The sequence below is a fragment of the Megascapheus bottae genome, chromosome 16 (genome assembly GCF_031878675.1).
Source record: "Megascapheus bottae isolate mThoBot1 chromosome 16, mThoBot2.hap1, whole genome shotgun sequence".
Taxonomy (NCBI): domain Eukaryota; kingdom Metazoa; phylum Chordata; class Mammalia; order Rodentia; family Geomyidae; genus Megascapheus; species Megascapheus bottae.
Genome location: NC_143524.1, coordinates 13,133,843 through 13,158,484, shown reverse-complemented (window position 1 = coordinate 13,158,484; position 24,642 = coordinate 13,133,843). Strand labels below are relative to the sequence as shown.

At 58.6% G+C, this 24,642-nt stretch overlaps 3 protein-coding genes across 19 annotated transcripts in view; 2 read left to right on the top strand and 1 right to left on the bottom strand.

The window, feature by feature from the left end:
- Nucleotides 1-7,625, top strand: part of Dgkz (diacylglycerol kinase zeta) — a 33,403-nt gene extending 25,778 nt beyond the window's left edge. For 5 of the 10 annotated variants that reach the window (XM_090347824.1, XM_090347825.1, XM_090347827.1 and 2 more), the window contains 22 exons: nt 364-459; nt 660-742; nt 836-896; nt 992-1,105; nt 1,198-1,338; nt 2,296-2,374; nt 2,485-2,540; nt 2,646-2,708; nt 2,800-2,873; nt 2,952-3,063; nt 3,284-3,483; nt 3,740-3,840; nt 3,922-4,001; nt 4,095-4,164; nt 4,277-4,317; nt 4,724-4,863; nt 5,459-5,490; nt 5,714-5,772; nt 6,214-6,334; nt 6,409-6,442; nt 6,626-6,725; nt 6,918-7,625. In XM_090347824.1, coding sequence (XP_090203950.1) covers nt 364-459; nt 660-742; nt 836-896; nt 992-1,105; nt 1,198-1,338; nt 2,296-2,374; nt 2,485-2,540; nt 2,646-2,708; nt 2,800-2,873; nt 2,952-3,063; nt 3,284-3,483; nt 3,740-3,840; nt 3,922-4,001; nt 4,095-4,164; nt 4,277-4,317; nt 4,724-4,863; nt 5,459-5,490; nt 5,714-5,772; nt 6,214-6,334; nt 6,409-6,442; nt 6,626-6,725; nt 6,918-7,034 — 1,974 coding nt within the window. In that variant the 3' untranslated portion in view covers nt 7,035-7,625. The remainder of the gene's footprint in view (nt 1-363; nt 460-659; nt 743-835; nt 897-991; nt 1,106-1,197; nt 1,339-2,295; nt 2,375-2,484; nt 2,541-2,645; nt 2,709-2,799; nt 2,874-2,951; nt 3,064-3,283; nt 3,484-3,739; nt 3,841-3,921; nt 4,002-4,094; nt 4,165-4,276; nt 4,318-4,723; nt 4,864-5,458; nt 5,491-5,713; nt 5,773-6,213; nt 6,335-6,408; nt 6,443-6,625; nt 6,726-6,917) is intronic. The other 5 variants (XM_090347826.1, XM_090347829.1, XM_090347828.1 and 2 more) reach the window with 1 other exon arrangement.
- Nucleotides 7,626-8,096: 471 nt separating this feature from the next.
- Mdk (midkine) lies at nt 8,097-10,360 on the top strand. 2 transcript variants are annotated; one of them, XM_090348904.1, is made up of 5 exons: nt 8,097-8,182; nt 8,973-9,046; nt 9,146-9,313; nt 9,420-9,581; nt 10,212-10,360. In XM_090348904.1, exons 2-5 carry the CDS (start codon nt 8,974-8,976, stop codon nt 10,235-10,237), a joined length of 429 nt encoding a protein of 142 aa, XP_090205030.1. In that variant the 5' UTR covers nt 8,097-8,182; nt 8,973; the 3' UTR covers nt 10,238-10,360. The 2 variants fall into 2 exon arrangements, with proteins under 2 accessions (XP_090205030.1, XP_090205029.1); XM_090348903.1 differs by lacking the exon at nt 8,097-8,182 and adding an exon at nt 8,621-8,718.
- A 399-nt stretch (nt 10,361-10,759) lies between these two features.
- LOC150052902 (muscarinic acetylcholine receptor M4) overlaps nt 10,760-24,642 on the bottom strand; it is a 216,548-nt gene continuing 202,665 nt past the window's right edge. For 5 of the 7 annotated variants that reach the window (XM_090347812.1, XM_090347813.1, XM_090347815.1 and 2 more), the window contains one exon: nt 22,495-23,999. In XM_090347812.1, coding sequence (XP_090203938.1) covers nt 23,503-23,999 — 497 coding nt within the window. In that variant the 3' untranslated portion in view covers nt 22,495-23,502. Of the gene's footprint in view, nt 13,122-15,343; nt 15,355-18,690; nt 18,798-22,494; nt 24,000-24,642 lie in introns of those variants that run through there. The other 2 variants (XM_090347819.1, XM_090347818.1) reach the window with 2 other exon arrangements.

Genomic DNA, 24,642 nt, shown 5'->3' with positions numbered 1-24,642 from the left:
TCTCAGAATCTAGAGGACCAAAGCTGTCAGCTCAGCCATACGATGGCAGTTTAGGCTTGAGGACCCACCAGAAGTTCTGACAGCTAGTGTGTGTGGTGGGGGGGTTGGAAGCAGAGTGCCATCCAGATCTGGGAATGTGCCTTAATTGTGAAGTGCTTGCCTAGCATGCGTGAAGCCCTGGGTTTGATTCCTCAGTACCACATACACAGAAAAGGACAGAAGTGGTGCTGTGGCTCAAGTCGTAGAATGCTAGTCTTGGGCAAAAGAAGCTTAGGTACAGTACCTAGGCCCTGAGTTCAAGCTCAGGTGGGTTGGAGGGGTCTTTTAGGATAGGAGACAGCCTTACATCTCTCCGTCTTCAAGGAGGGCCGCTGGAGACCCTTTATCATCAGGCCCACACCATCCCCCCTCATGAAGCCCCTGCTGGTGTTTGTGAACCCCAAGAGTGGGGGCAACCAGGTAAGCCTGGCTTCTCTCCTATTAAGAGCTGGCCATGGTTCCCAGGTCCTGTCTCAGGCCTCTGCCTCATCTCTCTCCTAGCATCCTTTTCCATCTCCACACCTCACCCCTTGTTGGGCTGGGTTCCCATGGCTGCATCCTTCTCCCTGAACTTCTCCCCACTCTGCCTCTACCCACCCACTGCCTCCTTGTCCACACAGGGTGCGAAGATCATCCAGTCTTTCCTCTGGTATCTCAATCCCCGTCAAGTCTTTGATCTGAGCCAGGGAGGGCCCAAGGAGGCGTAAGTACTTGCCAAGGTTCTGCAGTGGACAGTGGGAACTTGCCTGGCTCTGGGCACGACACCCGTCCCCATTCCTGTCTTTCCCTGGCCCAGGCTGGAAATGTACCGCAAAGTACACAACCTGCGGATCCTGGCATGCGGGGGTGATGGCACGGTAGGTTCTCCCAGAGCCAGGACTAAGCTTGTGCTTCTCACAAGGGTCCTCTGCCTGGCCTGACTGTCCCCATCTGCCTGCCCCACCTGCTCTAGGTTGGCTGGATTCTCTCCACTCTGGACCAGCTGCGCCTAAAACCACCGCCTCCTGTTGCCATCCTGCCTCTGGGTACTGGCAATGACCTGGCACGAACCCTCAACTGGGGTGGGGTAAGTATACTTGGGATGGGGGTTGAAGCAGGGTAGGGTGTGGCAGGGGTCTCTGCGCACAGGAAGACTCAGTCCCTGCTTCCTCCCTCCAGGGCTATACAGACGAGCCAGTGTCCAAGATCCTCTCTCACGTGGAGGAAGGGAATGTGGTGCAGCTGGACCGTTGGGACCTTCGCGCCGAGCCCAACCCTGAGGCAGGGCCTGAGGAGCGAGACGAGGGCGCAACTGACCGGGTGGGTCAGCCAAATCCTGGCGGGGGACCCAGCTGTCTGGGAGCCCAGGGTCCCTGAGCTGGGCCTACACTCCCACTCACTGATTCTGGGAACGTAGGCAAGTCTCCACCACTGCTCCAGAGATAAAAATGACAAGAAGGCTTTTGTTGAGCCACCTGACACGTACTGGAGACACAGGTACTATGTGTCAGGTAGTATTCTAAGTAGCAGTCCCACTGCTGGTGCAGTACATGGCACAAGGGCTGCAGCACTGGAGAGCCCGGCATTTACTCAGAAGAGCAGGGGCCTGGGGAAGTACTCAGGCATTCTGTTCACTGGAAGAAAGGCCCTAAAATGGGGTCAGGAGTTTGGCCTAGTGGTAGAGGGCTTGCCTAGCACGCAGGAAGACCTGGGTTTGATTCCTTGGTACAGCATAAATAGAAAAGGCTGGAAGTGGTGCTGAGGCTCAAGTGGTAGAGCTCTAGCCTTGAGAAAGCCCAAGAACGGTGCTCAGGCCCTGAGTACAAGTCCCAGGACTGGCAAAAAAAAAAAAAAAAAAAAAAGTCTCAAGTCCTTTGCCAGGTTCGGTGGCTCACTCCTGTAATCCTAGCTACTCAGGAGGTTGACATCTGAGGATCAAGATTCAAAGCCATCCCTGGCACAAGAGGACCTGAGCCTCTTATCTTCAATTAACCTCTAGAAAATGGGAAGTGGGGCTTGGCTCAAAGGTAGGGTGGTAGCCTTGAGCTGAAGAGCTCAGGGACAGCACCTAGGCTGAGTTCAAACCCATGACCCACAAAAAAAGACCCTAAAATGCCAGGTGTTGGTGGTTCAAGCCTATAATCCTAGCTACTCAGGCAGCTGAGATCAGAGGAAAAGAAAGTCTCTAAAAGCAAATGAATGTGGGCTGCTGAGCTGGCCCAGGAGAGGAAGATATCTGGGAGGCCTGGCGCTCACGGGTGTCCCTTCTCCTCCCAGCTCCCCCTGGATGTCTTCAACAACTACTTCAGCCTCGGCTTTGATGCACACGTCACCCTGGAGTTTCACGAGTCTCGTGGTGGGTGGCCTCCTATGGGAGGAGCCACGCCTTGGTCATTCCCAGCCTCCCTCTCCACCCCAAGCCCAGACACAGCAGGTTAACAGACCCCATTTCTTGTCTTCACCCAGAGGCCAACCCAGAGAAATTCAACAGTCGCTTTCGGAACAAGATGTTCTATGCTGGGGTGAGTCAAGGGTCTACCTGCACCTCCCACCTCCAATCTGCCACACCGTGGCTCCAGAAGGTCTCCATCACCAGCTGGTGACCCCCAGCCCTTCTGCTCCCACAGACAGCCTTCTCTGACTTCCTGATGGGCAGTTCCAAGGACTTGGCCAAGCACATCCGAGTGGTGGTGAGCCGGGCTGAGCTGACAGACAGGGTGGGCACAGTGGGGCCACCTGGACAAGTGTGTGTCCCTAACACTTCCCTGTGTCTGCCTCCAGTGTGATGGAATGGACCTGACCCCCAAGATTCAGGACCTAAAGCCCCAGTGCATCGTTTTCCTGAATATCCCCAGGTGAGGGAGTCAGGCCATGGTGGTCTCGCTGGCCCACCCCACAGCTCCACGCTGAAGCCCTCCATGCCCTCCCGGCAGGTACTGTGCTGGCACCATGCCCTGGGGCCACCCTGGGGAGCACCACGATTTTGAGCCCCAGCGGCACGACGACGGCTACCTCGAGGTCATCGGCTTCACCATGACGTCTCTAGTGAGTGTCCCTGCCCTCTCATTCAGGGCTGCCCTGTGTGCGGGGTGGGGGGGAGCCCCCTCTGTGCACCCCTGACTGGGAGTCACCTTCCTGTCTCTGCCCCCTCCCCTCTTCACATCTTTGCTCTGGGGGGGTCCCTCCTTTCTTTGCTCTCTGTCCAAAGCCTCTGGAAGAAGCAGGACCCCCACACACCCCTGACCTGAGCTTCCTGTGCCCACAGGCAGCACTGCAGGTGGGCGGGCACGGTGAGCGACTGACACAATGCCGAGAGGTTCTGCTCACCACGGCCAAGGCCATTCCCGTGCAGGTGGATGGTGAGCCCTGCAAGCTCGCAGCCTCGCGCATCCGCATCGCCCTGCGCAACCAGGCCACCATGGTGCAGAAGGCAAAGCGCCGGAGCACTGCCCCCCTGCACAGCGAGTATGTTCCCTCCCTGAGCCCCTCTCTGAACCATCGTTTTCCCACTGGTCAGATGGGGCAGGAATGGGAGCAGGAAGCTTGGTGCCCGAGCACTGGCCAAGCATGTGCAAGGCCCCTGGTCCAATCCCCAACACGAGGAAGCTCAGGAGTGACAGTCTCTCTGCCCCAGGGTGTGGGGAGGCAGTCTGCACGTGGTGTGGTAACTGGCCAAGGACTGGTGGTCTGGGCAGTCCCTTCTCATTGGCCTTGCCCACAGCCAGCAGCCAGTTCCTGAGCAGCTACGGATCCAGGTGAGCAGGGTCAGCATGCACGATTACGAGGCCCTGCATTATGACAAGGAGCAGCTCAAGGAGGCCTGTGAGTGCAGGTGCTGGGGACCGGGTGGGTGAGGTGCTCTTAGTCCCCTGCCAGCTGCTGATGGGCTACTGTGTCCTCCAGCTGTGCCCCTGGGCACCGTGGTGGTACCTGGAGACAGTGACCTAGAGCTCTGCCGTGCTCACATTGAGAGGCTCCAGCAGGTAAAGGGATGGGGCAGGAAGAGGTAGCGCCACTGCTGGGAGCCCCCGTCCTTCCTGCCCAGCCCCATCTCTGACTTTTACATCTCTCAACAGGAGCCTGATGGTGCTGGAGCCAAATCCCCAACATGCCAGAAATTGTCCCCCAAGTGGTGTTTCCTGGATGGTGAGTGTGCCCTGGAGGGTGAGCTATGGGTGGGCCTGCTCTCTCCCTTCCTTTCCCTGGGGGAGCAGAGGCCTTGGCCTCCTGCATCCTCACCCAGTCATTTCTTCCACAGCCACCACGGCCAGCCGCTTCTACAGGATTGACCGGGCCCAGGTGAGCTTGAGGCCTGCTCCATCTGTATCTGGTTCCCCACTCCACACCCCCACGTCTCCAGAGCGGAAACTGCCTTAGCTTCTCAGGCCCAGGGTGCTTGCCCAGGCCCCACTACATTTCCGAGGGCTGTGGCCACAGATCTCCCCCTGCCCAGTGCACATGGCGTCACAGAACAGGCGAAGCGTCTGAGGGAACAGAAGGAAGTAGCTAGGGCTAGGGCACCGGGGCAAAAGTTTGGCATTGGGAAGTGGTTGTTGAGCTGAGGCCAGCGATGGGTCTTGGCCGGTGATATGGAAAGGCGATGGAGTGGGGCCTGGCCCTGCTCATAGCAGAGGCTGCTCCAGCTGCTCTCAGCCCCCATCATGAGACATCTGGATGGTCTGAGCCCCGACCTCCTTGCCCACAGGAGCACCTCAACTATGTGACTGAGATCGCACAGGATGAGATTTACATCCTGGATCCTGAGCTGCTGGGGGCATCGGCCCGGCCTGACCTCCCAACCCCCACCTCTCCTCTACCTGCCTCCCCGTGCTCCCCCACACCTCGGTGAGTCCCACTACCCAGTCTTCCACTACAGGGCTATCAGTCCCATCCACTTGCTAGCTGGGGCTCATCCCTGCCTTCAGCTGCAGCCTCTCCATGAGCTCCAGGGAGCCCTAGAAGTGTCCATCAGCTAGTGGCTCCTCCTGCCAGTCCTCCACCACAGGCACACCTAGCCTTGGCCCCACAGCTCGGCTTCTCCCCCAGGAGAAGGGCCTCCCAAGGCCCTGGTCCTCCCCCACCCTGCCTTGCACCTCATGGGGCTCCAGCCCCTTCCCAGTGCACCTGTCTGGGCTTGGGACTACCTCTCAGTGTCTTTCTCAGGATGCCATGAGAAGGTACCCCCTTCTTGGTGGCTCACACTGCCCCACTGAATACCTTGTGAATTCCTAATTTGTTGACTTGTGTCCCTGCACCAGAATGCAAGCTCCATGAGGGCACATCTCTGTCTTTCCTGGCTGCACCCCCAGTGCCTAGAATACTGCTTGACATTTGCAGGCCCTCAGTCCACTGAAAGAGCAGAAGCTGCCAGTTAGGGTGGGGAGGGTGACCCACTGGACCTGGCTGAGCTGTGTCACATCACACCCTGCTCTGTTTACAGGTCATTGCAAGGGGATGCTGCACCCCCTCAAGGTAAGGCTTCTTTCCCTTGGCCCCAACCCCTCTGCTCACAAGAGTCTCACTGTGGGGGAACAGGTGGGAGAGAGAGGGGGAAGACAGAGCCTGTGTGCAGCCTCACATGGCACTTTATGCAAGCCAGCCCTTGGCCCACATACGCCTGCTCGGAGATGCGCTGACACACTCATATTAGACACCAGACACAAGCCCCCATCTCCAACCTCAGCATAACTGGCAGGTGTGTTGTGCGCAGGTGAGGAGTTGATTGAAGCTGCCAAGAGGAATGACTTCTGCAAGGTACTAGCTTCATGCCCAGCCAACCTTTGCAGCCCCTTGCCCTGGGGAAGGGGGCCTCTGGGCTGATCTGTCCACTGTCACCTGTCATCATCTGGCCCTCTGTGGCTCTCATTGGCAGCTTCTGCCTTGTCCCATCTGCCCTGGCCACAGTAGGTGTCGTCTAGCAGGGACCTCCTCACCTAGTCCTCTTGTCTCTGGTGCTTGGAAAGAGACAAGTCTTAGAGAACCGGAGATGGCCGTGCTTGACTGGCACTGTTCCTGGCAAGTCCATGGCTCCTGGGTGGAGCTTCTTGTGGCCTCCTGGACACTCCAAGAGCCCCCAGAGGCACCTAGGGAACAGTCTGTGTGAGCCTGTACCAGTGTGCATGCCTGTGTGGAAGCAGGGAAGGGAAGAGGAGGGTAAGGCGCAGGAGGTCAGCTCTGCTCTACCCACTGGCTCAGCTTCAGGAGCTGCACCGGGCGGGAGGCGATCTCATGCACCGGGATCAGCAGAGCCGCACGCTCCTGCACCATGCGGTCAGCACAGGCAGCAAGGAGGTGGTCCGCTACTTGTTGGACCATGGTAAGCTGTGCTCCGGGGGCGGGGGAAGGAGGGGAGACCACCCTGCCTCTCACCACCCCCTTTTGCTCCTGTAGCGCCCCAGGAAATCCTTGATGCTGTGGAGGAGAGGTCAGTACGGGGAGGGGGAGACAGCTCCGTAGACCACCCTTCCAGGGTGGTCAGCCAGAACCCCTGAACCCTATGTGGCCAGCCTGTGGTCCTCTCCCTGCCCCCTTCCCCACCCTTTCTGATGCTGTTGGGATGAGCTTGCCACAGGGCAGGATGGACCCACAGCCATCCCCTTCCCATCAGTGGGGAGACATGTCTACACCAGGCGGCAGCCCTGGGTCAGCGCACCATCTGCCACTACATCGTGGAAGCGGGGGCCTCGCTCATGAAGACAGACCAGCAGGTGGGCAGCCCTTCCAAGCTTGGATGCTAGGGAGGCCAGCCTTGGGGGTTTGCAGTTGAGACTCTGAGGAATCTGCAGAGGAGCTACTGGTGGTCCTGGAGGCCACAGGGAGGAGAGCCCCCTGCCCGCTAGCCAGTCTGGGATCTCTAGACTTCCGGCCCTCTGCTCTGAACATGGCTCCCCTCTCATCAGGGTGACACCCCCCGGCAGCGTGCGGAGAAGGCGCAGGACACAGAGTTGGCTGCCTACCTGGAGAACCGGCAGCACTACCAGATGATCCAGCGAGAGGACCAGGAGACTGCTGTGTAGTGGGGATGCGCCTTGGGCAGCTGGGGGGCTGACTGCGAGAGGACAAGCTCCCTCCTCGCCCACCTCACTGCCACATTCCAGTCGGATGGCCACGGGAGGACCCATGTTCTGGGGAAGGAGCACCGTGCTGCCCTGAGGAGCTACCCAGACCTGGAGCTGGATTCTGAGGAGCTGGACTCTCACCTGTCCCCCCAGGCCCCAACCTGATCAGAAGGCTGAACAGGAAACAGGCTGGGCGATGGGCCTTTGGTCAGGCATGGGGCTGGGCCAGTTGGGGGCCAGTCACCCCCAGTGCAGCAGGGGGAGGAGCAGGCTGGAGGCTGGGCCCTATCCTGGAGGCCTTTAAGAAGAGGCCTCCATAGCCACCTGGTTCCTGGGCGGCCCCAGGTCGAGAGCTCAGCCCCTCTCCTCCCCGGACCTCCTCCCGGAACCGCAGAACCTGCTGCATCACCTGCCCGCTGCCCTGCTTGGCACCTGCCCCGTGTACCCAGTCATTTCCTCGAAGACTGTGTGGCCTGGGGGTGGGGGACGTGGCTCCCACGGTGACATGTTTACAGCTGGGCGTGACTCAGTAAAGTGGAGATTTTTGTTTTTTGTTGTTTTTTTTTACCTTTCTGGTTTTCTTCCGCTGTGGGAGTGTGGTGGAAGCACGGGTCTGGGTCTGCCAGGTTACCCTCAAGGTGGAGGCTGGAGACTTCCCGATCATCCACCCCTTCGCTGGACCCTGGTTCCCGCTTGGGGTGGGCCTGCCCGGCTCCTGACCTCTGCCCCACAGCCTTACTGCTCGGGGCGGAGCTGATTTTCTCCAGCTTCCCGCTTCCCACTGGGACAAAAACAATGAAAGTGAAAGAGGTGGGCGGGGGGCCAGGCCTGGGCTCCGAGGTCCATTTGCCCCACGGCCCCCTCCCCCCGCCTGCCGGGGGAGGCGGCTCTGGGGAGAGCCCCGAGACTGAGGTCAGAGGGGCCGGGTCTGCTGCCTCTCAGACGGCTCAGGTCAGCTCAGTTTTACCGACCCAGGCCCCTCCCAGCCCCCGCGCACCCCTCCAGCCTCGCTCCCTCCGCCTTCCTCAGTCCAGGCACTTTCCTCCGGGACCCCGAATTCCGGGCTGTCCCCCACGGCAGAGCCCTTCTCGGCGATTGGAGTTGGGGTCAGGCTTCTCTCTCCTGGAATAACCCCGGGCGTCCAGGAGATCGGGGGGGGGGGACTCGGGGGGTGCGCACAGACTCAACTTGCAGGCCCCTCGCCGGCCGCCGAGGCCCGGGACTCTGGGGGTTCCGCGTCCCCGCAGGTCTCCACCTAGGGCTCTGAGGCCCGCCAAGAAAGCGACGAGCTGAGTGGGGCGTGCGGGCGGCGGGGAAAGGGCACTGACCAGAGCCCAAGCCTGGGGTCGAGGACCCCGAAGGCGGGCCAACCCCAGGGCCAAGCGCCCAGGCAGGGACCCGAGGCGAAGGCGAAGCCGAAGCCGGGGCGCGCGGGGCGGGCGTGGAGGCGGGGACGCGGGGTGGGGGGCGGCGCGGGTTTGAGGGAGGGGGCGGGGCGGGTCCTTCCTCGGTGGGGGGGAGGGGGCGGGGGCCCATGTGACCGGCTCAGACCGGTTCTGGAGACAAAAGGGGCCGCAGAGGCCGGAGCGAGACGGCTGGGCGCGGGAGGGAGTGAAGTGGAGCGAGCGGCTGGGCGAGTGAAGTGAGCTGGCGGGCCGGGGCGCGGTGGCCGCTCGCCCGGTCCCGGGGACTGGGGCGGGCAGCGAGGCTGAGCCGCGCCCCGGGTTCGCGGCAGCACCCACGGGACGCCTCTGGCTCAATTCCTCTGCCGCCCCCTTAGCAGCTCGGACCCCGTGGGCCTGGGACACGGGGCCAGTGGGGTGGGCGATCCTTGCACGCGGACCCCAGCGGGGAAGGGGACAGGCCAGGGAGTCTGACCCGTCGTTCTCTCCCCAGGATGCAGCACCGAGGCTTCCTCCTGGTCCTCCTCACCCTCCTGGCGCTTACCTCTGCGGGGGCCAAGAAGAAAGGTGACTGAGGGGTGCGGGAGGGGAAGGGCTGGCCGCCTGGGTTCCACTGGGGACCCCGCGGCACCCCACGATCTGAGCTCTGTTCTCCGCGCGTTGTAGACAAGGTGAAAAAGGGGGGCCCGGGCAGCGAGTGCGCGGAATGGACCTGGGGGCCGTGCACCCCCAGCAGCAAAGACTGCGGCGTGGGCTTCCGCGAGGGCACCTGCGGGGCCCAGACCCAGCGCCTCCGGTGCCGCGTGCCCTGCAACTGGAAGAAGGAGTTTGGAGGTGAGGACGGATGGGGGGGGGCGCCTCACCCAACACATGGGCTGGCTCGTGGAGGGAGGCCACGCACGGGGTGCCCGGCCCTGACCCCGATCCACTCTCCCTCCAGCCGACTGCAAGTACAAGTTCGAGAGCTGGGGGACGTGTGATGGGGACACCGGCACCAAAGCCCGCCAAGGCACCCTGAAGAAGGCGCGGTACAATGCCCAGTGCCAGGAGACCATCCGCGTGACCAAGCCCTGCACCCCCAAGACCAAAGCCAAGGCCAAAGGTCAGCGAAAGGGGGCTCCCCCGCTCGAGAGGAGGGTTAGATCTGAAGTTTGGGGTCCTTCCTGGCCAGTGACTTGTTGACATTAAGATGTCTGTGGAACAGTCTTAGAGATGGGCGTGGGGGGGGCACAGGCGGTGCTCAGGAGATGCTAAACCCTCTGTGGCACGAGGAGAGACGGACTCGGTGTTCCGTGGGAGCGTCTGGCTTGGGCTCCAGGAACAGGCCTTCCTCGGTCACCTTGGTGGAGGGGGCGTTGGGCTCCCTCTGCCCTTCCTAGAAGAGGAAGGGCCCAGGGCTTCGTGGAGGACCTTGCCGCCTCTCTCTTAGCCCTGACTCAGAGCAAGCAGCCGGGTTGACCTCTGCCCGCCTGCCAGGTGAGGAAGTGCAGGCTGCTGTCCTGGGCCACGCCTGAAGTTTTCTAATGCCCGTGGAAAGTAGAAAGGTGAAGGAGTGAAGGAGTGGGGAAGGTCTGCCTTCACAAAGGCTGCCTTCTCCCACCTGCTTCCAGGTCAATTGAGCCAAAGCCACCAGGGGGCAGGATTTTCTGTCCTTTCCCGGGAGTTGGGGGAGGGGTGCAAGAGAGGGGGTTGGTCCCCGGCCTCAGCTAATGGATTGTTTCTTGTTTTACAGCCAAGAAAGGGAAAGGAAAGGATTGAAGCTAGGCTGGAAGGAGATGGAGCCCCTAGGCCTCACCTGTGGCCTGGTCACCGCTCTCCCCTCCTGCAACCCAGAGATATAACCTGTCAGTGCCTTTTGTCTGCTTGTTAGCTTTATCAATCATGCCCTTTCCCTTGCCACCCCCACCCCACCCCAAGTGCCCTCGGTGGGGAGGGGCTGGGGGCTTTGGGAAATTTGAGCCTCCCCCAAAGGGATTTTATTCCCAGCCCCCCCTTCACACTTTGTACTTCCCCACCGTGATGCCTGTTACTGAGAAATAAATAAAATGAACTGACTTGTTTTCCAATAAAAGCTTTTCTTTTTAATATATAAAAGGGAGTTTGCTGTGCAGTTTTGTTTGGAGGTGAGGGAGAAGACAGGGACAGGCCAACTAAAAGGGTTGGGATTTGGTTAGTGATTCTTCCCGGAGCTCATGGAAAAAGCAGAACAAGGGTGAAAAGAACATCTTCCAGCCCTCCCTCTCCCCCCCACCCCACCCCCCGCCCAATTAAGTTCCCTGAGCCTTTTCATCTTCTCCCAGGGACCTGGCAGGGCTGAGAAAGTGAACTTAGATGACCCACCAGCACTCAACCTCACCCAGTCAAAGGTCTTTTGGTCCAGGCCACTCACTTCCGATCAGAAAGGTTTGCCCACAGGGAAGACACAGGTGAGAGTGCCTGTCTGCCTCATCCCTGCTACCACTGAAACCTATGGCGTGCTACCCTTTGCCCCTTTTTCCTTTGGACCCAGGGAGGCCTCCCTCATCAAAGAAATGGAGGGGAGTACTGCTCCCCCACAGCCCTCCTCCCTTCCTTAGTGTGGGAGTAGAGTTGGCGGTCCCTCACCAGAAAGCCCAGAACTCAGTTCTTGAGAGACTCCACCACCTCCCGTCTTGGCCTGGCTGGCCTCCTAACTTGCTGCTTCTTACCCAAAGCCTGGCAGGAGTACGAGGGGGGAATTTCTGCCCCTGGTGTGGGATTTGGAGAGGAAGGGGAGGGACTGAGCCTACATGCAGGGTGCAGGGAGGTGGAAAGCACCGGTTACAGCAGAATGGGGGACCCCACCTTCTACCCCTTCCTAGCCTGGCCCCTTGGTTCCCTCACACGTCCATCCCTTTAACTTGGCTGGTAGTTGACCACGACAGGATGGAGCAGCTGCCCACCCAGCCAGTGCTCTCCTCCCAGCTCCCTGAAGCAGGGTGCTAAGCGCCAGTGGTCCCAGTTCAAACCCCCCCGGCTCAGCCGCCTCGCCCTGAGTGTGGTCTCGGAACCCAGCCCGAGCCTCTTCCAGAGCCTCCTGGCATGGCGGAGACCGCAGCTCTCTTCAGCAGATGGAAACAGGGCCTCCGTCTCTCTTCCCCAGGGCTGGTGAGCCTCTGGTCCCCAGCACACACATGTAACCCCAGCACCTCCTAGGGTACCTGCCCGCCTACCTGGCTGTGCCGATGTTCCGATACTGGCACAGCAGCAGGTGCCGGAAGGTCTTTTTGAACGTGGCGTTGCACAGCGCGTAGCAGGCGGGGTTGATGGTGCTGTTGACGTAGCAGAGCCAGTAGCCGATGGACCAGACGGTGTCGGGGATGCAGCTCTGGCAGAAGGTGTTCACCAGAACCATGACGTTGTAGGGCGTCCAGGTGAGGATGAAGGCCAGCAGGATGGCAAAGATGGTCCGGGTCACTTTTCGCTCCCGAGCCGCCATCTGCCGCTTCTTGCGGACCTGATTTCGGGCGATGCTGGCGAACTTTCGGGCCACGTTGGCCGCGGGACGCATGCCAGCTGGTGTGGCGGGCACGATCTCAATGGCTGTCACACACTCATTGCCAGTCTGCTTGGTCACAATCTGGATCTTGGACCATTTGGAGGCTGGGTTGAGTGTTCGTGGCTGCAGGGGAGGGGCGGGCATGGCAGGGGTGGTCGCCTCTGTGGTGGACAGCTCTGTGGCTGGACGTTCCTTGGTGTTCTGGGTGACACTGCCTGAGCTAGACTCGTTGGACGTGTCCTTGTCGGCCACTGGGCGCGGCGGCGGGGGCAGCGCGGGCGGAGGCGCCTCCTCCAGCTTCCCGTTTCGCAGCTCGTCCCCGGCCGTCCCCCCGGGGGGCGGTTTCTTCATGCTCTGCTTCATCAGGGGGCTCTTGAGGAAAGCCAGGGTCTTGGCCTTCTTCTCCTTGGGCCCCTCGGGTCGGTGCTTGTGGACGCGGCTGCGACTGGCCAGGGAGATGTGAATGTAGAGCACAGTCATGATGACCACCGGCAGGTAGAAGGCCGCAATGGCTGTTCCGAAGGTCACTGCCGGGTTGGACAGGAACTGAATAAAGCATTGATTGTCGGGCACTGTCCTCTTGCCCACCACAAACTGCCAGAACAAGATGGCAGGTGCCCAGAGCACGAAGGATAGGACCCAGGCAGCTGCAATCATGAGCCCTGCCATCTTGGTGGTTCGACGGGCAGGGTAGGTGAGGGGCTTGGTGACACAGAAGTAGCGATCGAAGCTGATGATGAGAAGGTTCATGACAGAGGCGTTACTCACCACATAGTCCAGGGCCAGCCACAGGTCACACACCACGGCACCCAGTGGCCAGTAGCCCTTGATGATGTACAGGGTGTAGAGGTTCATGGAGAAAGCGCCTATGATGAGATCGGCGCACGCCAGGCTGAACAGGAAGTAGTTGTTGACGGTCTGCAGTTGCCTGTTGACCTTGATGGACAGCATCACCAGGATGTTGCCGACCACAGTCACCAGGCTCAGGGAGCCCGTCACCGTGGCGATGAACACCATCTCCACTGTCTCGTAGCGGTTGTGGGTCGACGTTACCAGACGCACAGACTGGTTGCTGGCACTGCCGTTGACTGGTGTGAAGTTCGCCATATTGGTTAGCAGCAGTGGCTGGAGGGAGAAAGAGAGGAAGGGGTGAGGTGATGATGACGATGGAGGGTGCTACATAGTGTCAGGGTGACAGAGTAGCAGCAGCTCAAAGAACCTGAGATCACTTGAGCTAATGTTCCTCCTTTGTTCTTCCTAGGGCTAAGCTCTGCTTCTGGTGCTGGGATTACAGAAGTAAATTAACCAAGGTCCTGATGGCTCACACTGGTAATCCTAGCTACTCAAGAGGCCGAGAGCTGAGGATCAAAGCCAGCCTAGGCAGAAAAATCCTTGAGTCTCCAATTAACCACCAAAAAGCTGGAGCTCACATCATAGAGTACTAGCCTTGAGCAAAAAAGTTAAGGGACAGCACTTAGGCCCTGTGTTCAAGTCATGGTATTGACATAAGAATAAACATTTTTTTTTTATTTGGCCAGGCTCAGGTTGCTCAGGTTGTCTGTAATTCTGGCATCTCGGGAGGCTGAGGTCTGAGGATCACTGGTCAAAGCCAGCCCAGGCAAGAAAGTCCCTGAGACTCTTCAGTTAATCACCAGAAAACCACAAGGAAGTGGCTCTGTGGCTCAGAGTGGCAGAGCACTAACCCTGAGTGAAAAAGCTCAGCAACAGCACCCAGGCTCTGAGTTCAACCCCATGGCCAAAAACCCAAACCCAAACCCAAAACAAAAAATCCAATCAGCAAACAGGGTGCAGCTCAAATGTTAGAACACCAGCCAAGCAAGCAAACTGAGCACACACAAACCCTGATTTCAAATCCTGTCCCAGCATCCAAGTAAATAGTACATGCCATCGAGTGTGAGTTTAGTGTTGCTCACTGAAACATGTGAGCAACCAAAAACGTGCTAGGAAGAAAACATGAAATGGTGCCGGTAGAGAGTGAGTCAGGAGACAGGACAGGAGTGTCTCCTTGCTGGGTGAGCGGGGCCCTCACCCCAGGGAAGAGGAGAAGGATGACAAGGAGGCAGCCATGTGAAGAGCTGTGGAGTGTGACCCAGACAAAGGTAATGACAAGAACCAAGGCTCCGCAGCAGGTCTGAGGCATGGACAGAAGCCAGTATGAATGGAGCCCAGGCATGAGGAGGAACAGGTCCCAGCCATAGTCTTGCTGGTGTACTATAGCAAGACATGCTCCTTCATTGACACGTTCAGTCTCTCCTTATTCTTTCATTGTTCTTTTGGCTCCTGGTGGCCTTTGCACATGGTAGACATGTGCTCTATTACTGAGCTGACCCCAGCCCCATTCAGTCATGTCCTCACCAAGCCCTACCAAGGGGCATGCTCTCTAATCCTTACCCTGGAGACAGAGCAATAGAAAGAGTATATACATAGCAGCTAACACTGATCTTCTACCAAGTGCCAAGCACATGCTATTTGTGCATACCCTCTCTGCAAGCCCATGAGGTAGATACTGTGATTTATTCTTTTTGTCTATTTTTATTTTATTTTTACTATTTATAGGCAAGGAAAATAAAGTGCAGAGAGGTGAAATAACGTTCTGCAGCTCCACGATGTGTGTGGTGTGGGGGTGGTGTATGGGTGGTGTGGGGGTGTGTATGGGTGGTGTTGGGTGGTGTATGGAGAGTGTATGGGTGGTATATATGGGTGTGTATGATGGGGTGTGGGTGGTGCAGGGGCAGTGTATGGGCAGTGTATGGATGGTGTGTGAGTGGTGTGTGTGTGTGTGTGTGTGTGGTGTGTGGGAGGTGTATGGGTGGTGTATGGGTGGTGTGTGGGAGTGTATGGGTGGTGTTGGGTGGTGTATGGAGAGTGTATGGGTAGTGTTTGGGTGGTGTATGGATGGCGTATGGGTAGGTGGGAGAAAGGCAGTCCCCTAAGTGCTCTGATAGACGGAGCCAATGGTTCTAAGGCTGGGAGGCTTCCCTGAGGACCACAGGCAGTGGGTAGAGGAGATGAGTACCTGGAGGAAGAGGAGGAACTGGAGGAGGAAGAAAGTATGCAGAAGAGATTCCACATCTCCTCAGCCCTCACTTGCAACCCCAGGGTAGTAGGAGGGTAACTGGGGGTTCTCAATGCCCCATGCTTAGACTCCAGTGGACCCCAAGGTCCAAAGAGCCCATCAGCTGACGGAGAACTTGCCACTGGCCAAGGCTGGCCCCAAGGCCTCACAGGAAGGCCCAAAGACAAAAGGATTATCCAGCGAGAAGAGGGAGATGCTGCCCTGACAAAGTAGAGGGTGCTGGGGAGTCTGCAGCCAACCCCTATCACACCTGTGGGGATGCTGCTCCAGCTGGAGTCCCCCAGCTCCTCCCTGAGCCTGCCCTTCCTCCCACCAGGCTCTCTTCAGCTCTCCTCCTCCTCTTCCTCTTCCATACATGTGAGGGAGGCCCACGCCCAGCTCTCTGTGCCAGGGCAGCCGCCCAGCCCAGCCTCCTTCACACCCGCCAACACACACACCATTCCACATACGCACACAGGCCCCATCTCAGCCACACGCAGGTCGTAGACGCAGTTCTGTGCGTCTGTGTGTGTGAAAGAGGAAGAGAGGGCGCAGCAGCTGGCTGTGGAGGAAGATGCACCAAGCCGGCAGCCGGAGCCGACTGCAGGGCCAGCAGGGTCTAGCTGGTGGCCCAAGATAAGCCATCTGCCTTCCCGCACGTCGCAGGAACCTGTCCTGAAACAACCTCATGAAGAGCGACAGGCTCAGCACCTCCACTTGATCTCTAGTGCGCAAATAGCACTGGGGACTGCAGCTAAGAGGCTGGGTGCCCCCAACCTTGGCCTCAAGCTCCCCCCCAACTCCACTCCACCGTCAGCCTCCAGGCCTCCGGTTCAACTATTCCTAATGTGTCCTTGTTTCACAGGAGGAGAGACTGAAAAGGGGTAACACACTCCCAAGGTCACACGAGCAGTCAAGGGCAAAAGCCAGAGAGGGCCTTCCCTCAAGTCTTCCAGCCCTCTTTAACTCCGAGTCTCCAAAAAGGAGCCTAAGGAATCACCCTCCGAGCCCAGGAGCTAGTACTAGCCAGGGGAACAGGCTGCCTCCTCTAGGCCTATGCCAGAGGACAAGGGAGCCAGCAGGAATCATGGCTAAAGAAATTCTCCCTTTAGCCTCCCAGGGCCAGGCCACAGGCCAGTGGGATAAGAAAAACGAGGGCTACAGGTGCCAAGCATAACAGCTTTTGTTTATTGAGTGTCTGTAGGAGTTAGAAACTTCTCTGGGCTTTTAATATAGATTATCTAATTTAATGCTTACAATAGCCCAAAAAAGGCAGACATTTTTTGTAGCCTCATTTTACGGATCTAAATATCCTCTCACAGAGGATCATGTTAACTTACCCAAAGTCACAGTTTATTAGTAAGGATGCGTTCAGGATTAGAATCCAAAGCCATGCTATTAGGAGATTCCTAGGTGCTTTATGTACTGCCTCCCCCTCCAAAAAGAAACCCCAACACTTACCATATTGGGGAGGCTCTCCTTGGCTGGGCTCTGTGACTTAGTTCTTATCCTTAGTGGGGCCAGGGAGAAATGAGTAAGTTGGGGGGGCACTAGTTTGCCAGCTGCGGGCCGGATGGGGATCCGTGTCTTCCCAACTACCCTACTCCCCCCAGCTCTGCACTCCTGGGGTTTTCTTGAGACATTTTGCCCAAGACCCTGGAATGGGGAGGAGCAGCCACCGCCCGGGGCCTCGCGCACCGCTAGATGGCAATGTCGGTCCCTGGGTGCCAGCTCCGGACTCGGAGCCGGCAGTCGCTGTTCTCCACTATCTCCAACTCCAACACGGGCCTCGAACACTGAGGATCCCTGATAGCCCGCCCCGGCAGGACTTCCCGGGGATAGGACAGGGGACCCGGGAAGGACACTCCGCCGGGGGCGGCCCAGGGCTCTGCGAGGGGTTGAAGGGTGTTAGGGCGCTCTGGCAAGGGGCGTGTGGGCGGGCCACGAGTGCGAGTTGTGTTCGTGAGTGATCCCCGGGGAGCTGGAGTAGACGCTAGTAGTTGTCTGCATGTGCGTGTGTGCGCCCGAGCGAGCGCTGGCGCGCGCGTGAGCAGACCCGCGGCGCGGACACGTGCGTGTGCATGCGGACGCGTGCCTGGAGGACGCACGCCGTGCAGGTGGCCGTACCTGCGAACTGGTGTACGCGAGCAAACGATGTGAGGCTGACAAGTCCTATTCCGACCGTCCGCGCCCGGGGAGCCTCCTGGCACCGAGAGGGTTCGCGGAGCCAGTACCGCCCTCGCGCCTGGCTTGTGGGCGAGGGACCCCGGACTTAGGCTGATGATGTGAGCCCCACGCCTAGTGTGTGTGTGTGTGTGTGTGTGTGTGTGTGTGTGTGTGTGTGTGTGTGTGTGTGTGTGTGTGTGTGGTGGGGGGAGGGATCTGCGTCCTCGAGGATGCAGCGCCCGGTCCCAGCCTCCGATGGACGTCTGTCGAGGGGTCGATGCGCTCACCCGCCCCATCCGGCCCGGAGGAACTCGTGGCTCTCAGCTCAGCATGCCCTAAGGGGAGTGCGCCCCAAAGGGGAGGGGGACAAAGAAGCTAGGAGGGAAGATGGCACGTTCCTGCCCCTCCATTCCTCACTCTGCCCCTCGCTGGGTCGCGAGGCCCTGTCAGTGGCCAAAGTAGGCACCGGCTTCTTAAACTGTGTTCAGGGGGAACCTCCAGGGCCACTTGGGTCTTCTCTTCTGTCTCCTCCGTGGTCGCTCGAGTCTCAGCCCCATGGTGCCCCGCCCTCCCACCAAACCTTTGGCAACGCAGTTTCGCCAGCCTCTGGGCGTGGGCACCCGTGCTTTCCGGATCCAGGCCCCCTCCCCTTCCTGGGATGAGACGACGACGAGGAGCGTTCTAGGCCTAGAGGGGCTGAGGCGCAGGTCCTTGGTTTTAGGCGCTCACTCCGGGGCTCTAGCAGGGTTGTGGCCCTCGGATCTGCGGCCCCCCCTCCATCCCGGGGCGGGAGAGGAGGTGCGGGACTTCCGGGGAGAGGGGCGCAGGGGATCTGGCATCGGCATTGCGTCCAACACTTCCGTCGAGTGCGGGGACCCTGAGTGCAGCATCTCCGGGGCTGAGCCGGGGCCGCAGCCGGGGGCAAGTCCTGGGAGGGGGGAGGGAGGCCAGGCGCGGGCAGGGGTGCCTTCCGTCGGGGCTCAAGGTCGCCAACTGAGGACTCCATGGGCTAGGGTGGGCCAGCGGCCCTGGGGCGGCCAAGGGACGAAGGGAGGGCGGGGAGACAGGCGGGAAAAGGGCTCTCCAGGGCTCCAGCGCCGGGCACTGTTACAGAGCTGCGAGTAGGAAGGTTGGGGTGCCAGGTGCCGACCCGACGGCTGCCCCTGCTCCGGATGGGGGCTGTGGGCGGGGCCTCGGCCCCCTACCTCCTGGCCGTCCCTCCTCCCCAGGTGAGCCTGGGGAAGCCCCCCGGACATTGCCTGGCCTTTCGTCCAGCATCTTCCCCCGCCCTGGGGGGCCCCTGCTACTCCCAGCACCTCGCTTGCCCCAGAAGAGGTCTGGGGGTCCTGTGGCTGGTCGACCCACCTCTGAAGACCCTCCGGTCGTCCAGGAGCCTCGCATCCTTCCCTTCCCACCGAGCCCCCCGCCCCCGCGCCCTCGCGAGTCACTCACCGCCGCCTCCGTCCCGCTCCGCTCTCGCCGGACAGACGGCGGGACGCACGCACGGCCCCGCGGGTCGGCGGGGCAGGCGGCTGGGCCGGGGGCCGGAGGCGGGGACGGGGTGCCGAGGGGCGGCCCCTGCTCCGCCTGCAGCTCCGCCGCTGTGGCTCCGACTCGCGCTCACGCTCGCACTTTTCCCCGAGCCGCGTGATGTCACGGGGAAGCAGCCAATCGTGGTGGGGCCGCGCCGCCCGCCCCGGGCCGGTCACCCAGCGGCGACGCACGCGGGGGGTCACCCCCCGGGGCGTCGGAGACACTGGCGACTCGGGTTCCTCGCGGGAGGCCGGCCGACAGCTCCCGGAGCCCGCACGGCGAGGGCTCCGCCCGCAGCCGCCGGGGCGGAGGAGCTGGGGGGCGCTGCCCTCCGGGGGGTGGGGGTGTCCGCGTTGTCATGGGGACGCGGCGCCCCCTCGCGGGCCGGGGAGGAAGCAGGCGGCAGGAGCTGGCCACGCGCCCCGCCTCCGCCCTGACCACGCCACCCCAGACCCCGAAGTGTTTCTTGCGCTTCTCCGGGGCGCAGCCTCTGACATCGTCCAGCTTGCCGTTGGACCGCGGTCGCGAGCGTTTGACCCTCACGAGGAGGTTATGGGGGGGCAGGGGTGGATTCGGACACCACAGTTCCGTCGGGGACGAGCTTCCAGCCTTGGGATTGCGTGTTGACCACTCGGCAGCCGACCGGAGGGGCGCCGTCGGGGGTCGGGAAAGCGAAGGGGAGCGAGGACAGGAGAGGGCCTACCGGGGAGAAAGGGACCCACACCCCGCGCACCACCCGCCCTCTCCCCCTTCCCCGCTGCAGGCTCAGAAAGAGGCGCGCGCCCTCTCTGCCAGCCCCAGGGCGGGACGCGCGGCCCATCCAACCCAGCACGGAAAGCGAGTTCACTGCCGCCGGGGAAGGGAAGCCAGGGCCCCAAGGTCACCCGGGATGGAACCCGGGACCGGACTCCTAGCGAGTCCAGTCGTCCAAATCTTTTGGCCACCGCACTGGGTGCAGCCTCAGGACGCCCGGCCTCGCCTGCGCCTTTCAGCACCTCGGACAGCTCCTACTGGCCGGGCTTGGCGGCCGCGAATTCTGCGGCTCAGGCACCCTCGTTTCTCTCTCCCCTGCCAGGGAACAGCCAGAGTCGGACGAGCCCCTCTGTACCTGGGCCCCGGGTCCTATCACCCCAAAGCCTCTGCGCGCAAGCAGCTGATTAACCTTAAGACGGCTGGTGTCATTTCTTGGGAAAACAACCCAAGTCCCACCCCTCCTCCACCCTCTCACCCGAGCCGACGGGGCGCTAGGGGGCGGGGTGGGGGTGGGGTGGAGGCGGGGACGCCGGCAGAGGCGGCAGGAACCTCGGCAGAAAAGGGGCGGAGAGCTGAGGAAGAGCCAGTGCTGCGTGGCTGTCGGTGCGGAATTCTCCATGCTGAACTGGTTGAAGGCAGCGCCACTGTCCTTGCTCCACTTCACAGATGAGGAAAGGGGGTGTTGGTTCGTATGACCACGCGGTCCTGCACTTGCATTCCTCTGTGGGGTCAAGGAGGAGGGAGTGCTCTTAAGGACAGTTTGTGTGGGTATGTATGGGTAGGGTGTGTGTGGCTGGGATGCTAATCTTAAGCAGTTGAATAGGGAAAACAGTTTAGGCCTCAGAACCACAAAGTGGCCAACTGCTGTCAGGCAGACATTCGTTCTTTCTCATTTCTGCTGGGGCCTTTGTCTCCCTGGCCTGGAATCAATCCTAAGGCTCTTGAAGTTTGGAGAGCTGGTGGCTTAGTGTTAGAGTGCTTGCCTAGCATGGAGCCCAGGATTCGATTGCTCAGTACAAAACAAAAGCCAAAAGTGGTGCTGTGGCTCAAGTGGTTGAGTGCTAGCCTTGAGTAAAGGAAGCTCAGGGACAGTGTCAGTGTCCAAGGCCTTGGTTCAAGCCCCAAAACTGACAAACACACACACAAAAAGTTTGGAGAACTGGATTAGGAACTGGAAGACCTAAAGTCTTCCTATTCTTTGATCAACTGGACCTCTGAATGGTTTCATTTCCAAACGAACTGCTCACTTGTTTTGATTCATAACCTTGTGAAATGGAGGAGTATACGTGTGTGGGGGGGGAGTGCAAAGGCTTCTTATGGAAAGAGGCTGGTGTGGGGACAATGTGATGGGTTCATTCACAGCCAGCAGGACGGATCACCTCACCCAGCAAGGCCTCATACCTTTGTCAACAAAGCAGCAGAGCACACGAGGTCTCATTGAGTCTCCCATGTTTGGTCCTCCTTTTTATAGAAATTATAGCAGCCCAGGCATGTGCTTCAGAATCAGAGCCCTCAAGTCCTGGCTTTCCTAGTTAACTATGTGGTCTGAGTAACAGCAGTAAATCACTTTAGAGGGCTTTTGTGAGGAGAGGTAGTCCACGTTGAGTGCTTGGCATGCAGTTTACACATACTCTCCATGGCATTTTCGTTCCTGCTGGAAAAGGATGTGTGGGCAGAGGGCATGGTTTGCAGGACTCCCTTCTCCTTCCACCCTTTAATTAGTTCAAATCCCACTAATTAAGAGAAGGTTGTACAGTAAAAGTCAAATATACCATTGTAAGAAAAAGCTCAGAAAAGACCAAGATGCCAGTGGCTCCTGCCCATAATCCTAGCTACTCAGGAGGTTGAGACCTGGAGAATCATGATTTGAAGCTAGTCTTGGGAGGAAAGTCTGAAGGATTGTTTCCAGTTAATTAGCAAAATGTCAAGCTGGAGGTGTGGTGTGGCTCCTGAGCATCAGCCATGAGTAGCAAGCTGAATGAGCCCTGGTACTAACAACTCAGAAAACCAAAGCAGCTTGCTTAACTAAGGTTACACAGCTAGCTAAGTAATGTCCTCAGGCACAGTACAGTCCATTGACATACTTACAGTGGACTGGGAATATGGACTTATGGTACAATTTTCTCCAACATTTGAGTGTTCCTAATGATGAATTCTTCACACAGTACTGTCTTCCCTTTTATCCTGGGGTTTTGTCTCTGCTAGAGCAGAATCTATACTTGGGTGTAACCCATAGCTGCTGGGGCAATGTTGGGCATATGTAAGATACTCACACTTATAATCCTAACTACTCAAGAGGCTGAGATTGCAGTTTGAAGCCAGCCCAGTCAGGAAAGTCCATGAGACTTGTGAAACTCTTATCTCCTATTAATTACCAGGGAAATCGGAAGTGGCAATATGGCTTAAAGTGGTAGAACACTAGTCTTGAGCAAAAAAAAGTTCAGGGACAGCATCCAAGTCTTGAGTTCAAGCCCTACAACAACAAAAGACACAGTACTTGCTGTCGGAAAGAAATGCTGGGGCTATTCAGGGATTCCTTTTCATCTCTTGAAGAGTTTAGGTACATATCCTTCTTTCTAAATTTCTTCTAACATGAAGCTAAGTCCCATGCAAAGCAGGCCTTCCAGCCTGCTTTGGCACACTTATGGATAAGACCATCTCTGATACCCTAGGACTCCCAGAACCTGAGAATCCCAGTTTTGGGCACTTAATCTTTACTTCAGGTCCACAGTGCTAACTAAGTAGGAAGCAATCAGAGCCAACAACTTCCCCCGCCTGCCTATTCTGCCACTGCTGAAAGGCCTCTCCACACATCCCCAATCCACAGTGGGTCCTGGGAAGCAGGAGTGACAGTCTACTGAGCAGATGAAATAACTCTTACTCAGCTGGCTCGCCCTCCATACCTCCTGTATCCCGATCCCAACCCCTACCCCATCCTCCATGAAAACAAACAGAGCCTGGCGAGGGGCATGTCATCATTTTAATGATGTAGATCTTTGGTGTTTCCCTCATTAGCAGTAGACTATCCCCTCTCCTCCCACCACAATATTTCTATGATGAATGACAAAAAGGAAATCACATTTTCATACTAAAAACAAAATGATCAGAGCCTTGATTTCTCCACTAGAAACTACACGTACAGTTCAGGATTCCACATGCAACACCTTAAATCACAGACCAAGACCTCACATTCTGACTTGGAGTTTCCTCTTTCCCCCAAGCCTCAGGCTGGCTTTGGCCTAGGCTCAGGTAATACTGACACCCACAAGAGTTACTCTGAGGGCCCTTGGAGAGGGAGGAGTGAGATGGACAATCTAGCCCCCCCCTCCCCCCACCGCCAGCCTCCTGAGTGAGGCCTTGCCCACCATCTCTTGACTGATCTTGTGTTGGGAAAGTGGACCGCCCCTTCACCCCCAAGCTGTCCCCACTTGTGAGTGCATAAGTGCCTGTCCTCAGGAACCTGGGAGCCCAGCCCACTCAAGTGTTTTTTGTTTTGTGGGCCAAGATGATGAAGAGAGGCTGAAACTCTGGAAGGTTCAGAGGTGGAGGTGGTGTCTGGGGGCCAGGCCAAAGCTATCCCACTGGCCTCTACCCAGGATAGTGTGGCCCAGATCTGGAAGACTGTTCACCCTTCTGGGGCTTCTGCCCAGGGCTAAGTCCCTTTAGCCCATGATCCTAGAAGAAAGGGGCGAGGAAGGGGTTCATGGCAGAAAGACCCACTTGTTTCTTCATTCTCACCAGATCCAGCAATGTGGCTCTTCTGGGCTTCAGATCCTGGAAGGTCCCAGCCCCCAAGGCAAGCCTTACCTAGTGGCCTGTCCCTTCCTACTGAGTCCTCATTCCTGCCCTCCAACTCCCTCATCCTCATCCTGCTTCCTGATGTAGCCAGCAGCTCTTCTGTGTGTATAGGTCCCAGTCAGCTGTGAGGTCTGGCTTCTGCTGAGCGGCTTGAGGGGAGGCTGCAGTGCAGATCTGTCTCTACCTGTTTCGTGGCTCCCCACTGGGGCCTGCAGCGTCCCCCCTACTGCCGCCACCACCTTCTGGAAGGTAGCTGTTATTGGTCAGGTTGCAGTGCAGGGTTGGTCCCTCAGTGTCAGGAGAGGGGACAGGAATCGGGACTGGGGAGGAAGAGGGTGGGACTGGCTGAGGTAGCTCCTGCCCAGAAGTACTAGGCTGGTCCCAGGAAGCTGTCCGGGGGTTTAGGCCTCGCTCTGCCAGTTGTCCAGGTTCTGGTAACTGTCCCCGAGAGGTACAGGGCTGGGGTGAGGAGGTGCGGGCAGCTCCGGACTCAGTGCCTGTCTGTGAGCTACGGTGAATGCGGTGGCTGACAATAATGTTGTTGCCGAAGCCCCCCATGGAGGCCATGGTGGTGCTCTGCTCCCGCTGCACCACTGCCGTCATGCCTCCCTCTGCCATCAGCCTCTGGATCCTGCTGAGGGCGTCTTCCCCACTGGCACCATACTCTGGGCCCTCGCCTAGAAGGTACAAAGCAGAGGAGAGAGGGAATCAGCAGCCTTTCTGGGCTACACACAGGTTCGAGGTCCACCTAGGAATCTGGCAAGACTGCGATCCTCAGATCTCAGCCTCCTAAGTAGCTAGAATTACAAGTGTGAGCCACTGGCGCCCGGCTGCCCCTCACATTCTAACACCCCAAGTCCAGCAACAAGCACTTAAAAGGTAGACATCATCCTTGACAGATGATGGCCTGCCCAGTCCTCACACTTGCTGTGCTCATACTCCCTTGCCTGTCTGCCTGTCTGCTGTAGCTCACAGCCTTTACCACAAAAAAGATGGCTCTGCTCTCTGCCCGTGCATGTTGGGCCACACTATGCAGGCTCTATCTGCTGGTGCTCCACCTCCTCAGTCTTTTTGTGTCCATACTGGGGCTTGAAATTAGGGCTGGGAGCTGTCCTTTAGCTTTTTTTTTTTTTTTTTTCTCCTCTCAAAGCTGCAATCTATCACTTGAACCACAGCTCCACTTGGTGGATTTTTGGTGGCTAAGTGGAGATAAAGAATTTCATGGACTTTTCCTGCCCAGGCTGGCTTTGAACCACAATCCTAAAATCTCAGCTTTCTGCTAACTGGAGATGAAGAATTTCATAGACTTTTTCCGGCCTA

What these genes read in the sequence shown, in the direction of transcription:
- Mdk (XM_090348904.1), top strand. Translation starts at nt 8,974, where the DNA reads ATGCAGCACCGAGGCTTCCTCCTGGTCCTCCTCACCCTCCTGGCGCTT. An exon ending in CTGGAAGAAGGAGTTTGGAG is followed by an intron (nt 9,314 to 9,419) that starts GTGAGGACGGAT and finishes CTCTCCCTCCAG; the next exon opens with CCGACTGCAAGTACAAGTTC. An exon ending in GACCAAAGCCAAGGCCAAAG is followed by an intron (nt 9,582 to 10,211) that starts GTCAGCGAAAGG and finishes CTTGTTTTACAG; the next exon opens with CCAAGAAAGGGAAAGGAAAG.